This window comes from Crotalus tigris, unplaced genomic scaffold, assembly GCF_016545835.1.
Source record: "Crotalus tigris isolate CLP2741 ecotype Arizona unplaced genomic scaffold, ASM1654583v1 scf7180000017536.10889498, whole genome shotgun sequence".
Classification (NCBI taxonomy): domain Eukaryota; kingdom Metazoa; phylum Chordata; class Lepidosauria; order Squamata; family Viperidae; genus Crotalus; species Crotalus tigris.
The window spans coordinates 907332-922297 of record NW_024096460.1 but is presented as its reverse complement, the minus strand read 5'-3'; the positions used below and the strand labels follow the sequence as shown (position 1 = coordinate 922297).

The 14966-nt window shown below is 47.9% G+C and overlaps 1 protein-coding gene and 1 long non-coding RNA gene across 8 annotated transcripts in view; one reads left to right on the top strand and one right to left on the bottom strand.

The window, feature by feature from the left end:
* EMX2 (empty spiracles homeobox 2) overlaps window positions 1–7508 on the bottom strand; it is a 32295-nt gene extending 24787 nt beyond the window's left edge. For 2 of the 3 annotated variants that reach the window (XM_039342156.1, XM_039341289.1), the window contains exons 1-2: window positions 6787–7508; window positions 3741–3925 (exon numbers count right to left, since the gene is read on the bottom strand). In XM_039342156.1, coding sequence (XP_039198090.1) covers window positions 3741–3925; window positions 6787–7183 — 582 coding nt within the window. In that variant the 5' untranslated portion in view covers window positions 7184–7508. The remainder of the gene's footprint in view (window positions 1–3740; window positions 3926–6786) is intronic. The other variant, XM_039342946.1, reaches the window with a different exon arrangement.
* Window positions 7509–7510: 2 nt separating this feature from the next.
* The window catches only part of LOC120308159, a 96768-nt gene continuing 89312 nt past the window's right edge, over window positions 7511–14966 (top strand). For all 5 annotated transcript variants that reach the window (XR_005556949.1, XR_005556859.1, XR_005556996.1 and 2 more), the window contains exon 1: window positions 7511–8012. This is a non-coding gene — a long non-coding RNA (uncharacterized LOC120308159). The remainder of the gene's footprint in view (window positions 8013–14966) is intronic.

Here is a 14966-nt window from a genome sequence, read left to right as displayed (position 1 = left end):
TCTGTGTACATCCACCTGCACATGTTCCTGTATGCATTGCTCCATATGTTTGCCCATCTGCATCAACCCACGATACATACCTGTCATATGCATGCTGTGTACGGTATATACACATGTATGCATTTAAACAAATCTGACAGGGTGAGGGGCTACCCCCTGTGTAATTTACCGAATGGTGGCAGTCGTATCTACATATTGTGGGTAATACACATAATAGAGTGAAGGTGTTGTGCTCTTGCAAAGAAGGGAATATTTTAGCCATCCCAGTCTGCCTTCAGATATGTTTATGTATGTTATCGCACCTGTACCCAGTTGCTGAGTTTCCACCTCGTCTCTGTGGTGCACATTACAGTACATTTTACATAAAAAAACGGTGGAGACAGTACTTAAGAATTCCAAGGTTCAAGTTCTTACTATTAATCACCTCAGCTTAAACACAATAATAACTAAACCAGGCTTTATTTTGTTTTTAATCCGCCTCCACCCACTTTCTGCCGTCTTTGCTTTGATCTTTCCACTGAAAAGCAGCTCTTACTGTTGGACCTTAAGAAACCGATTAATAGACAGGCCTACCAACATTTAGCCCAAACTCAGCTAGGTTCCTGGTTAATTTAGGAGGGGGGGGAATCCCTTTAAAGGTGGAGGAGGGGATTATTCTACCGTAATTAAAAATAATCAAAGGGGGAGGGAGAATGGTGAACGAGCTCAGTTAATTAAGGAGGAGGTTCGAATTCTGCCAACTTCAAATGGAGGGTTCTTTTGTATCCGGAGCGAGCGCCTCTGTCTTATCAAAGGAAGGGACTTCAGTTCTCCTAGAGAAGCTCTAGTTAAAAACGGGAAAGATTAGGCACTTTAAGAAAACAGGGGTCCTCAACCCTGGCAACTTTAAGACCTGTGGACTTCAACTCCCAGAATTCCCCAGCCAGCCCTGCTGGCTGGGGAATTCTGGGAGTTGAAGTCCACAGGTCTTTAAAGTTGCCAGGGTTGGGGACCCCCGCTTTAAAAAGAAGGGAGGAAGGAGTCCCCGCGTGTTTGGCGAGCGGTGGCTGAAATCCGCGTCAAACCCGACCTGCTGGGGGGGGGGCTGCGAGCCATTTACTACTAACAGATCGCCTTGGTCCGGAAATTATCTTCAGAAGAGATTGGAACCGACTTCCCTGTGGCGGCCAAAGGCAAACGCGGTTTTAAAACAAGGAGTAGGAAAAGCAGCACCTTTTTCTGTTCCGATTGAGCCTGGAAATGCCCGATAAAGACTTTTCCACGAGTGTGTGAGGGGAGGGGGGGAGGGGCAGGGGGAGAAAAAAAAAATCCGAAAACGGGACCATTTTTAACCAGTCACTTTAACCCGCTCCGCTGCCCTTTCTGAAGCCCTTCGCTGCCAGACGCCGCCTTTCCTCACATCTCGGCTGTATTTTATTTTATTTTTTTTTTATTCATTTTTCTCTCTCCCGAAGCCCCTTCTTTAAAGAGCGAGCGAGCGAGCGAACGGGCGGGGAGGGGGGAACAAGGGGTGAGTTTAATTTGCTTTTCAGCGTGCTAATTGAAGGGGACGGCGGTTCATTTCTCCAGGCCGATCTCCAAAGGGGAGTTCATTTTGTCGGGGGCTTGGGGGCCTGACACCACCACAATAGACCCCGACCAGCTTCGGAATCAAGCGGGACAAAGACCACCTGAAAGGCCGCTTGGCCCGTGGAAATCAGCTTGTCAAGCAGCCCCCCTCGTTCGGCCCGCCTCATCAAAGCGTCGATCCGTCGACTGGGGTTTTGTTAAGGGAGGCATGTTTAAAACAAAAGGTTCAACCTTCGTCCTTGCTCTCCTCCGCTCCGCTCCGCCCCAAGAAAGGCAAGGAGAGAGGGAGAGAGAGGGAGGGAGGGAGAGAGGAGGAAAAAGTGTTACAACTTAATCCGACCCAAGAACGTTACTGTTTACTGGGAACTTTGAACTAAGCTGGGCCTAGTTTTTTTTTTTTTTTTTTCCTCCTCCTTCCTTCTTCCCCTCCTGCTTTTCTCTCGTTCTCCTTTAACCAGGAGAAGCACGGCCGAGGAGGACGCGCGTTTCTTTCCAAGCGGCTTGGAGGGGAGAACAAAGGCTCCCAAAGTTAAAGGAAGGCGCAATAACCGAGCTGAACTACATTAACCGGGAAGTCAGGCTAAAAAAAAAAAAAAAGAAGAAGAAGAAGGGGGAAAAAAAAAAACTCTTCCTCAAACCCCCTCCTTAAACCAACCGTCTGGTTTCCAAGATGCGAGGCGCCCAGAAGGCAGCTGAGCAAGCTAAAATGCAGCCTGAGCGATTAATTTGATCTGCTTTCCCCTCTTCCTCCTCCTCGCCAACTCTCCCCCCCCGCCCCGCCCCACTCCCAAGGTTAATACAATAGATCATTATCCTAAGCACACTTTTCCAAGCATCTCTTACGGCCTCATCTGGGCGATTGTCAAACAACGCCATTCTGCCCCATTGCTTTGCCCGGTGCACCAGCTTTTGGATGTTATCTACCCCACAGGGGTCTCTCTCTCTCTCTCTCTCTCTCTCTCTCACACACACACACACACACACACACACACGGAAAGCCCACCGATAAGTCCTGTGGATCGGAGAACATCCGCGCTTCTCAACAGCGGAACTTCCAACCTGCCCCAAAATTCAAGTCATCAGGAAAAACGCCAAGCTTTTAACCCACAAAGCCGTGAAGACGGTTTTAAGAAGATTCCGGGTTCGCTGCAGAACGGATGGATTTATTTATTTTTAAAGCGAGTGGAAATCCGTGAGATTTAAGGTCCAAGGCCACTAGATCTAACAGCTAAATCCTCTATCCTTTTGCTCGGAAATAGCTCCGTCTCAATAGGATCTGGAGCTCCTAAGCAGAAGTGCTCGCGATCGGCCCATTGTTCAAATTCAGTTATTTTAGCCTCATTGGATATTGAACCAAGACATATGTAAATCAAAAACAGGGAATGCTTACTTCCAATTTCAAAAACAAACCTGGAAGGGAAAAAAAATATAGGATTCCCCCCCCCCCCGCCGCTTGTGGACACGTGATCTAGGAGTTTGAAACGCATTGTTAATTGTGCAGATTTTATTTAAAACAGAAACAACCCCAAAACAAGTCCACACACTCTAACTAAGACCACAATAACCAATCAAAAGAGCACACCCTTTGTACTTCAATTGTCACAACTGACGCGGAATAACTGTAGAGGAGCCCCCCCCCCCGTAATACTTTTAAAAACCCTCAAAGCGAAGAAGTCCTAACAACGAACTACCCGTTTTATTCCTTTGCCTTGAAATTTGGCCCCGGATTATCCTCACTGCTTGAGCCAAAACCTGTTAAGCCGATCTGCCTTGATCAACGGTGTAATCCTAGGCTCGTCTACTTAGAAGTCAGATCCACTGAATTGAATGGACCTGGCTTCCAAGTAAGGCGTATAGGATTGCACTCGGAAGATGATGAATTCCTTTTACTGCCACTCAGGCGAAATATCTTATTTTTATTTGGACTTCAAGGCGCCTGTAGCTAGAACAGCTGGCTTTGGGCACTGAAAAAGGTCTCTCTCTCTCTCTCTTTTTTTTTTAAGGCAGGCGCGTTTGAGAAAATAAGCATGAAAGGGACATTACTTTATTTAAAGAATGTGACCAGAAGGAAATATTTTTGGTTCCTCCCCCCCCCCTCAGCCAACACGGCCCTTACATTTCACTCATTTTACACTGGAAACCGTTCCCCCCTCCCTCTTCTTTCTTCCTACCTGAGTTTCCGTGAGGCTGAGGCTGTGGGCCAGTTGCTTTCTTTCTGCCCCGACCACGTAGTGGTTTTTTTCAAAAGCGTGTTCCAACCTCAGTAACTGGGATGGAGAAAAAGCGGTGCGGATCCGTTTCGGTTTCCGAGCCAGGGCGTTGTGCAAGAGGAAACTCTCCGGGCTGGTTTCATTACCTGGATAACCAGAAGGGGGGGGGGACAAAAGTGAAGGCACAAAAAGAGCAAGAACCAACCAAGCCCAGCTCAACACTGTTTTGTGCTTCTCTTTCACGAGGTGGCAAATAAGACTCCGCCCTTTCTTTATTTGGCCCCTTTTCTGACACGGGGTTTGTTACTTCGCTAGAGCTTCGGTTCTCCCCTCGAAGGCGGATTGGAATCAGCTGCCCCTCTCTTTTCTAGTACCTGCCTTCAGAAAGGAAATTGGGGAGGGAGATGAAACTGAGGGTATATTCATTGGCCACTTGGTATTCTTTCGTAGAAGGCAAGACGAGGTGTAAAGGGTGCTTCTCCGAAAGCGTCTAATTGGAATTAAGAGGAATCGACAGTAACAAAACAAATTATTTCTTCTATGGGCCAGCCTTCTCCACATACTGCGGGAAAGGTGCAAAAAGTATCTTTCAGGAGTCCCAGTTTCCTGAATAGATTCCCCCACCCGGATCCACTGTAAACTCCCACTTTATTCCCTCGATCCGAGCTCTCTTCCTTCTTCTTCTTCCTCCTCCTCCTCCTCCTCCTCTCCTTGCTGGGCGCTTTTGTTTATTTTGAAAACTCTCTTTGTCGGTTCCCTACTAAGATAAGCGGGTAGAATTACTGCCCTCGCCACTGTCCGTTTTAAAAAATGGGGCCCCGGAGGTCCCGCTCTTGACAAAGTTGGTTTTACGAAATTCAGAGTCCTCCTCTACCGCCTCTTCTACAGAACGCAAGCAAACGGCGAGGCGGGGGATGGTGCCTTAAAAATAAGCCGCACTGAATTCCTTAGATCTTTGTCCTGTCCCCAAGCAAAAACGCGGGTTTGTTTCTGTCTCCGTGACAGGCACACGCAGGCAGACATAGTCAGCGCTGCATTCGCCCACCGCAAAAACATTTTTTTTAGTAAGGGCTGGAAAATGTCACTCCAATCGCCCGTCTATTTTGTTTTCTTGGGTTTCCCCGCCTTGGTATTTCGTTCTTTTTCCCCGGGAAGGCCGATACCCCAGTCTCACCAGCGCCACAGCCAGTCAAAGCCCTTCCTTTCTGCTGGCGCTTTTCAACCACCCGGGCACAACGGAGCGCGGATTACGGAGTGAGCGAAACCCTTAATTTTCCACCCAGAGCTTAGCCGCATAATAATCAGCCGCTTGCTACCTTATCTTCTTCTGGGGAACCGCTCCAACCCGACAGTAGCGCCAGTGTGGATTCGACTTTTCTTGTCCACATCCCAAATATGTACCCCATAGTGAATTTGGCGGATGGCCTTTATTTATTTCTTTGTTTGTTGGGAGGGGGAGAAGGGAAGCTTTGTAAAATAACAGAAGCCAAATATTTTTCAAGCCATTGGAGTGCGTTAGGACTGCAACTGCACTCCCTCACACACACACACACACACAGAGAGAGAGAGAGAGAGAGAGAGAGAGAGAAAGAGAGAGAGAGGAGAAGCGAGCGCACGTATAGCAGGACGGATGCCTTACAGGCATAGGCAGCAGGTGAAGATCTCTCAGACTGATTGCTCCTCTCCCCGCCCCCGCCCCGAATTTCAGCTTTCAAAAGTCTTAATCACTTGACCTCCGAATTTCTCTCGCTCTCGCTCACTCTTTTTATCTACCTTCTCTCTTTTTATCTCCCTGGCTATCTCACCTTGACGCGGGCCTTTCACCCACTTTTCTGTTTAGGGGTAATTATATGCGAACGCATAAAGAAGGGAAGAGAAAAGAAATGAAAGTGGAAAGCTGTTATTCAGGAATCTTTCCCAAGTCTTTGCAGCTTTACTTTTGTGCTGTTCTGAAGATCTCCCCGTTCACTGGAAAATGACAGCGGAGGGGGAGAGGTGCCAACCCAAAACAGGGGGAAGCGACTGCCGGGCGACTTAAGTTGTTGTTGTTTTCCTGAGAAGTTAAGACCCTCGGAGACCCTGGACTTCAAAGGAATGTATTCCAAGGAAGTTCCCTTAGAAGCAGCACTTCGGAAGTCGATTACCGTAGCCCGAAGGGCTCGCGAGAAATAAGGTTAAGGAATGTGTATATGTGTTTGTATTTTAGTTAAGACATACAAATATGCACACAACACAAGTCCCCCCCCCCTGAAGCTGCTAGAGAAATTTCTCAAAGTAGCAGCTTAAATATTTGAGTTCAGGAGACAGCATTAATTCCAAATGCATGTCACCTCTGTCTGGTTTGTCTATTTAAAAATAAATTCAGCGGTGAGATATTAAAAGTCGCCCTAATGCTAACAAGAATTAGCTTCCACTCTACCCCTTTGTTCTCCTCCGGTTTTAATAAATTCTAGTGTAGTTAATTTACTGAAGTGGCCCCCCCCCTCCAACTAAATGATTCGGCCGGTTTATTTCGTGGAAGATTCAGACAAATACGAAAAAGGGAAAAAGGAAAAAAACAAAACACCTAAGCCGAAAGTCAGGACTTTCTACAAAAATTCCCTCTCTTCTGGGGTGGGGGGGGATGGGGAGGAAGGGAAGCTCCTTGGAGCCAAATCGATTCCCGAGGATCCCTCCTTGCTCCATTCTCTTTGCATTCCCACCAGATTACTGATCCCGGAGATCCACCGAGAAAGAGAGAGAGCGAGCAAGCAAGCGGGAGTTCCCTGAAGCTGATCCGGACTAGCTCCAACAATTATTTCTCGTGGACGCAAATGGCTCTCGAGGTGGCGGGGACAAAGAGCCGCGACTTCCTCCTGGCTCACCTTGAAACTCGAGCGCGGTGGACTTGGCCCTCTTCCGTAATAGCGGCAATCGGGAATCCCCCCCCTCCTCGATTTATTTCCCCACCCTGGGCAGAAGAGCCGGAGAGAGACGCCAGCGCCCCGGCCCTGTCCTCTGCGCTTACCTTGGAACCGGTGGCCCAGGTACCGATATCTGTGTATGAGCCAGGGGTAGAAGGTGGACGGGTCCCTTTGCTGCGAGGCGAAGAGCGGGTGAGGCGAGGGAGAGGAAGGCAGCGGGTGGGCGGCCAAGGCGTGGGGCGGGGGCACGGGGTGGACCGGGACGGCGGCGGGATTCGGCGGGTGCGAGACAGCCTCGGCGAAGACCAAGTCCGGGTTGGAGTAGACTCCCCGGCCGCCCGAGTGGAAGCCGTTGAGAAAAGGATTCATGGGGCTGGAGTTGGCATAGCTGAGCGCCGCCGGCCGGATGGGATCCTCGGCGCGGGAGGCGGGCAAAGCCGGGCTGTCTTTGGCCACCAGAGATTCGATGGTGAAGCAGCGTTTCGGGGTGGGCTGGAACATCCTGGCGACGAGCAGACGCTCCTCCGGCTGGCCTGCGGCTTGCCGCCGCTTCTCCTCCTCCTCCTCCTCCTCGGGGTCCTGGCCAGGAGATCGGAGCGATCGGCCCGCCTAGATCCAGAGTCTGGCCGCCGGACGGCCGCCAGCGACGGCAGCAGGAGGGAAACTGGTCGGCCGCATGAAGAGGCGAGCGCCCGGAAGGGAGACGCTCTCCGCAGCCGCTCCTCTCGGCTCCCGCGCTCCCTTCATCCACTAAGTGGGGAAAAAAGTTGCTGGGCGAAGTTCTGGGGTTTTTTTCTTCTTCTTCTCCTCTCCCCCCCCCTCTTTCTTCGCCCACCCTCCGCCCGTCCGCCCTCCCGCTCGCTCGCTCGCTCGCTCCTTCCTTCCTTTCCTTCCTTCCTCCGCGCAGCGCCCGAGGCGGCTCCTTTTAAGTCCAGCGGCAATCCATGAAGGCGAGCGATCGGGTCCCTTTGCCCAAAGTGGCGCAAACGATTTGTTAGTTCATGAGCCTAATTAGTGCCGCGGATCACATAAACAGCTTCCTCTGAAGCCTGGTAAATGGCTTGATGATTGGTCGCTATTACTCGCCTTGAGGTTGAAGGGGGGAAGACTCTTTAAAGTGCGTCAGAGGGGAGAGGCAAACTTCTGGCCGACGCGATCCTGGAGGGATGGATCCGGGCCCGCCTGGAACGGACTCCTCCGCCTGCCGGGCGAGACTGAAGGGGGGCGAGGGAGAGAGAGGCGCAAAATCACCCGAGGAGGCAGGAAGAGACGGACGCGGCGGCGGCGGCGGCTGGTCCCGCGAGTTGAATCGAAGCCCGCCAGGGGTCAGGTAGGAACCGGGGCGGTTTCCCAGCTTTGAAGAGGGACGGGGAGGAGCTGGGGCGGGGAGGGGAAGGGGGAAGAAGGGAGCCACTCGTCGGGCTTAAAACAAAAACAAACGCCGAACCGGCATGCCCGAGTCCCCTAACGCCGCGCTTCGGTGGGAAGGAGGAGCTGAGTTTTGGGGAAAACCCATCTGCAACCTTTCCGGAAAAAAGGAGGCTCCGGGGCTGAGTCGGCGGGGGGGGGGGCGAGGACGCGGCCGTTCCCCTCGTTCTAGCGCCTTCTCACGCCCCCCCCCCTTTACACCTTAGAAGCCTCCCCCGTCGATCTGTAGTCCCGGAGGGGAAGGGGGATCACTTTCTCCTTCGAAGGTTCTCCTTCGGAGACTTTTCCGGAACTGGTTTCGGGACCCCTGGCGTTTTCTCGTCCCGAAAGAACTCGGCGAGCGCCCCGCCTTCCCCGTCTCCGGCAGGCACCAACTTCGGGGAGACTCTTCGAACAGAGATCGGGGGGGGGGGCAGGAGGACACAAAGCTGAGCTTGTGGCGGAGAGACTGGCGCCTCATCCGGGAATCCGGCTTCGTCCGGGTTTTCGAGGTTGCCTTGGCGTTCGGGGACGATTTTTTAGGGCCGAGTTCTCCTGCTCCCATTGGCTGCCGCGGTCGAATAATTATGATCACATCCTTACACTGCGGGCCGCTGCTTAGTGTTTATTGGTAGTTAAGGATCTATTATCTATTCATCAACCTACTATTTTTACCAATTACACTCTCCTAAAGTGAGGTACCAGCAGGTATTTTTCACGTTTATCATTAATGATTTAAAAAAAAGAAAAGAAATCTGCGTCTTTTAAATCTATTGGGCGATGTGATTTATTTTCTGAAAGGCGAGGAATTGTGTGTGGAGAAGCATATATTAAAAGAATGACAAATCCTCTTTCAGAACGCCCTAACTTTCTCCTGTTTTTTTTGTCCTGTTTTCTTCCCTCTTCTTTACCTAAAAGTAAATAATTTGAGTTATTATTGTTTAAATTGATCAACACATTCATATAATTGGAGACGTATCTGCCTTTTTCACCCCAAACAAAACAAGGGCAAGGGTTGCTAGGGAATCTAAGATGACCAGGATCTCTCGTGGGAAAGATAGCTAGTATTCCGGATATAAACTCTTGGGAGTTCCCCTCAGACTGGACATTTTGTGAGTGTCTAATACGAAATGTACTTTTATCCAAAGTCCACGTACACTACTTTTATATTTCCTTTTATTTGACATATAAAAGTAACATATAAAATACAAACATATTGAATGTATAAATTTCATAAATGAATACTGTTGTAATTAAAACAATTATTCTTATCATATATAATCATTACATAAAAGCCAAATATTTCTCGATTGACTGTATGTAGGCGAAAGGGGAGAGCAAGTTAGAAACGCTTTCAGCAGCTGTGTGCATCCATGAAGATAGAATATTATTGGAGTTCTTTAGCCTGTTGGTATCACTTACCTTCTTCTCTCATTTTTCCTCATATCCTGATGCATTGGTGTGTGTTTTACGTTCTTTCAGAGGAATATTTAATTCAGAGGAGTAGAAAGAATAAGGTTCATATAACTTTGCAGCTGAACTTGCTTTTACTGGGTGATTCTAAGCGTCTTTTAGCTTTCCTGTAAGAGATTGACTGTAAAACAGTCCATCTCCCCCCCCCCCCTTCGTTTCACACGACTAAATATTTTGGCTAAAGCCTTAGAAAAGCATAGAACGAGGGAAGAGTGAGTGGCCTTGGAAAGGGCATTTTGTATCTCTAGGCGAATATACTAACCATGCCTTTAATCTGGAACTGAAGATTTCTCTTTATCCAACTACTTTGGATTCATTAGCAAAGAATCTAAGGAACCGCCATTTTTCTTCCACTCCTAAACGGGCGAAATCAACTCACTTCTGCCAGTGCACTTTTATCTCTGTAAATACAGAATACCATTACTATGGTAATAATAATTTATTTCATCCTTGGTGGACACAGAAGGAGAATTTTCCCGAAAACAGCGGATTTGACAAGCTTGGACAGATTCGCCTATCAACAGAGATCTAAGCCCTCTTTACGAGATACAGATTCCGCAGTGGGATTGGAAGAAGGGTGGAAAACCGGTTTGAAAAAGGAGGGTTCAGGGGCCAAGTCTGGGTCTTAAAAAGTTCCCAAATGGTGGTGGTGGAGGAGAGTGGAAGCAGTACAGGCACGCCAACTTGCTTCTAGAGTGTCTCCAATTTTAATTTCCGCCAAAGAAAGAAATCTCACGATCGAAATATCTCCAGTCTGGAGATTTGAACCCACTTGCCGTCTTATGGTGAGTCCCAGGCCTTTAGTGGGTTTCTGGTACGCTGGAGAATATCTCCAACCTTGGAGGCTGAACAGCTTCGGAACAGCGACTCCGGAGTGAGAAGCCGGCTGGGTTCTTTAGCTCCTTTCTCGGCCTAGCTTTGAAAGGGAGCCCCTCCGGATGGGTCTCGGCATCGCCTCCAACCAGATCTCAACCGCCAAGGTCGTCCCGGCTCTCTTTCAAGCCGAAGGAGAACGGGAGCCCGGCTGAGCCTTCCCTTGTCCCGCCGCCGTCTTTGCACGGGCGGCGCAGAAAGCTGCCTGCCTTGCCGGGATGGCGCTGCGGAGGGGCCTCGTTTTTCTCCCGGGCTGCAGAAGAAATGCGTGCGGGGGGTTTTCTACCTAGGCCAGTGTTTCCCAAACTTGACAATTTTAAGGCATGTGGACTTCAACTCCCAGAATTCCACAGCCAGCAACGCTGGCTGTGGAATTCTGGGAGTTGAAGTCCACATGCCTTAAAATTGTCAAGTTTGGGAAACACTGGCCTAGGCCATCCCGCTCATTCCACACTGCCCAGGATCGGCTGGATTGCCAAGAAGCCTTCCCAACAGACGTTTGCGCTTTGTTGGGACGGGGGGGGGGAAGGTTTTGATTTTGTACGCGTGTGTGTGAGACCCGGGGGGGGGGTGGGAAAGGGAGAGAGGGAGTTTTTTTTTCCTATTTCTTTCCTAGAGCTTTTCATTCCCCCAAATTCCCGGGAAATAAGCAAGCCCGATATACACGTCGAAAGTTCCGTCTTCCTGCTCGTGGGCTCAGCGGATCTGGCCCGGGCTCAGAGAAAGATCCGGAGAGGGAGAGGGGGAGGGGCCGGGAGGGCAGGAGAGAGGTAATTATATATATGTGATTTCAATATGCAGATTCGGCTCCATCTGAATGCAGATTCGGATGCATTGCCGGGGAGGTTGACCCGTTTTTAAAGCATTTTGGGTGCCCTGAGCCGGCCTGGCTGGGAAGGCCCGGCGTGCCTTTCCTCCTGGCCTGTGAGAAAAGGCCAGAGCTGGGTCTGCTAAGACACGGGAAGGGCTCCACCCTTTGGGAATGGCAAGAAGTCGGTGTCCCCCCCCCCCCAAAGCGCCTGACTGTCTCCGGACAGTCAGGTTGCCGCGTTCACTGGGGTGGAAGACCAAGCCTTTCCCCGTCCTGGCAGTGGTAGGGAAGAAGGGCCAGATCAGCCTGCGCCCTCCTCGACATCTGATCCCCGGAGCGGCTTCCCCTTCGCTCGGAAAGAAGAGCGGCCTTCCTAGCTAACTTGCTTCGGATCCGACAAGGATTCCTGAACCGACGGCTCTTTGGCGGCGTTTACTGGGTGGGAGATGTTCGTACTAGCCGTTCCCCCCCCCCCGGTAATCTGAGGCAGTGTTTCCCAAACTTGACAATTTTAAGGCATGAGGAGTTGAAGTCCACATGCCTTAAAAATGTCAAGTTTGGGAAACACTGATCTAAGGAATGGCTTTTTCGCGGGGATACCTCAAGGACAAGCGGGAGCCCTGGTCTCAGAGAACCCGTTGGACAACTAGAGTGAGGTCCAGGATAAACGTGAATAGGGTTGTGCCCTGAGTGAAGCCTCTGGCCTGTGTATCCGGGGGTTGCTAAAAATGTCAATCTGGCTGTGCCCATGAATCACTCAGAATCGACCAAGTGGGCTCATTTTTCCTTCTCCCCAATTCGGAGTCCCTCCTCTTCCCCTGCTAAGGGACCACCAGGATGCTGGTTTGAGCTGGGTTCCCATCACGGTATTCCTCTCTCTGGACCTATTTAGGATCCGGAGCAGGCCAGCAAAGTGGTGCTGGATGCTTGGAAGCAGAAGACAGATTCTTTGGATGGGTGGAACAACCTGGGAATGTGCCTGGTTGTCTGTAGCATTGTAAGTGTGTGTGTGTGTGTGTGTGTGTGTGTTGTGGCTTGCTTCCTTCCTTTGTATATAATTTCTGACACTCCAGTCGGGCTCTGCTGAGGTCTGCAGGTCAGGGCAGATTCCCTCCAGAAAGCTCTTCAACCTGACAGGGGGAATTAGGCATCAGGGAACGGGCTGAGCACCACAAAGGACTCCTGGATGATTCCAGGATGGTCTTGGCAACATGACCTGAGTAGAAATGACCCTCAAAAGCCTGGCTGTAAATTAAAAACAAACAAACAAGAATGGCAAACAAAAGCAGAAATGGGGAGGGGGAGGAGGAGGTCATTTCCGGATGTTTGTGGATTTCCTCCTTGGGGAAGAGGTTTAGATTTCAAAAGTTAGGCTCATGAGCTAAAAATATCTTTGTTCCTGAAGCTGGCTATGCATTAGTATAAGCACATTTATTTCGAAGTAAGGCCCACTGATCTTCATGTGAAATAAGTGAAATAAGATGATCCTCTGATTAAACTATCAAGATAATTACTTCCTCCCCTTTTCAAAGCAATCTCAGTAAAACTGCCACAAAATATATTACAACCCCCCCCCCCACCCAGATGTCTGCATTTGGAAGGCGTTAAGAATCGAATTATTTTAATTAGAATCGTATTATTGGCCTTAATGTTTTTCCATTCTCTCTGCCACCCCATAAAACAACATATCAAGCCAAGCGGAGAGCCCATAAGGACAAAAGTCCAATTGGCTAAACTGCAAACTCTTTTAAGAATTTAATTAGCAATTTTTAAACCCTTCCTAGGATTACAACTCTGTGAACTGTAGCTAGACCTCATCTGCTTCATTTATTAGATGTGTTTGAATCTCTCTGAACTTTTTTGTGGTTTTCTCAGTAAGATTAGATTCAGAATGTACCAAAATGTAGTTTAAAAAAAAAAGTAATAGAAGTTGCTGCTATTAATATATTATTCCTCTCTTTCTCACAAACGCATGTATATATTAAGAGTGGAAATAACATATTTGTATCTTTTAAAATGTACAATATCTACAACACAAATTTTAAGAAGCTGGAAAAAGTAGCACTGTTTAATAAAAAGTCATCAATAGGAAAAACAATAAAGTATCATCCAAACCTATGTTGTTATATTATGAACGACTTTAAAAGTAGTGTCCATATTGTTTGGCAAATGAATTTGGCTTGCACTGTGTCCAGAACGTGGACTTATTATTCAATATTTTTACTTTAAAAATCAATTGTTCAATAAAGACACTTTTCAGAAAGTCTTTTCTGACCCATACGTCTTGTATTTTTTTAAAAAAATAAAATCCTAGGCATGCAGCTCCGCCTAGTGGACAACTTTTAAAATCTCGAATATAAATCTTACATCACATTGAAAACTGCTACAAATACAATTATTTTTCACTATATATATCGACGATTTCCTGTACTTTCTTCTCTGAAAATGAAGAAACTTCTAAATATAATATGTTCTTCACTTCTGAGCTGTTCTCGTATCTGAACTGCGACATAAACCTGGCATCCAACATTCTGAATCAGTACAACAGTTTTAGATTTCTTGTTAAACTTAGGAATCTGCAGGCGTTTAATGCTTCATCATAACGTGTGATTGTGACTCATTTTCAGTAAAAAGATATTTCTAAATTAAGTTCATTAGGAAATTGGGTTGGATGCATAAGCAATCTGTCAGACACAAAACACTTCACGTCACTGTGAGAATTTCCAAAATCCTGGCTGGAATGAAATTGGACTCAATATTTTGAATACTGAAACCATAGAAAACTGCTTTCTTTGTTTTTGTTCCTTTCCTTCCTCATCTTTGTGTTTCAGATTAGATGGTGCCTCAGATTCCCTAATTTTACCTCAATCAAATGTATTATTTTGTTTTTGAAAAAAAAATGGGATTTTAGTACTGACCAGATATCAATTTTATGATTTGTAAATGTTTCCTGTTACTACAACAATCTTTCTTCCACATTTTGATTTAAAATTTAAGGTTTTGCTTGGACTGGAAACAGCACAAGCAAACACGTTGGGTTCTCCCCTCCCCCCCGTTTCTTTCTCAATCCAAAAGGTTTATATCATGATTAGGATGCTCTTATCCTACCAATGAAACTGGTTTCTTGCCTGCATGGTGACTTTTCTGGGATATACTGTTGCATTCTGGGATATACTGTTTCTATTCTATTCCACAAGTTGGTGGATGCTGAGTCCTTCTCTCCCTGTATACTGGAGCTGGGATCTGCATCATGCTCTAATATTTTGTAGGAAACTGTGTTCCCAGTCTGAACTCAGATAGAATCCAGAGAAGCTCTTCCAAAGATTGTGGCTATGATGGATGTGCATTTGGCAATGTTTCCTGCTCAATTCCTCAAGCATGAGGTGCAGATATGAAATTTTAAGTTCTCATGAATTTTCAGTCAGGATTTTGTTCCTAGACTTTGGTCAGCTACTTCTTTGGTTTGTCTCTTGTTTTAAATTTCTGGTATGATTCTACTCTGGGTTTGCCTTTGATTTTGCATTCCCATGGCCTGATTGCTTTTTTCATGTCACCCACTTTGCAGACCCAGCTTTTCCACCCTTTCACTTCAGTTTTTCTTTTGCAAGGAAGTTCAACACACACACACACACACACACACACACACACACACACACACACACACCTTCTTTTTCCTCCCAGGAGCATTATCAGCTAACTTTCTGGGCAAATGCATGAAAT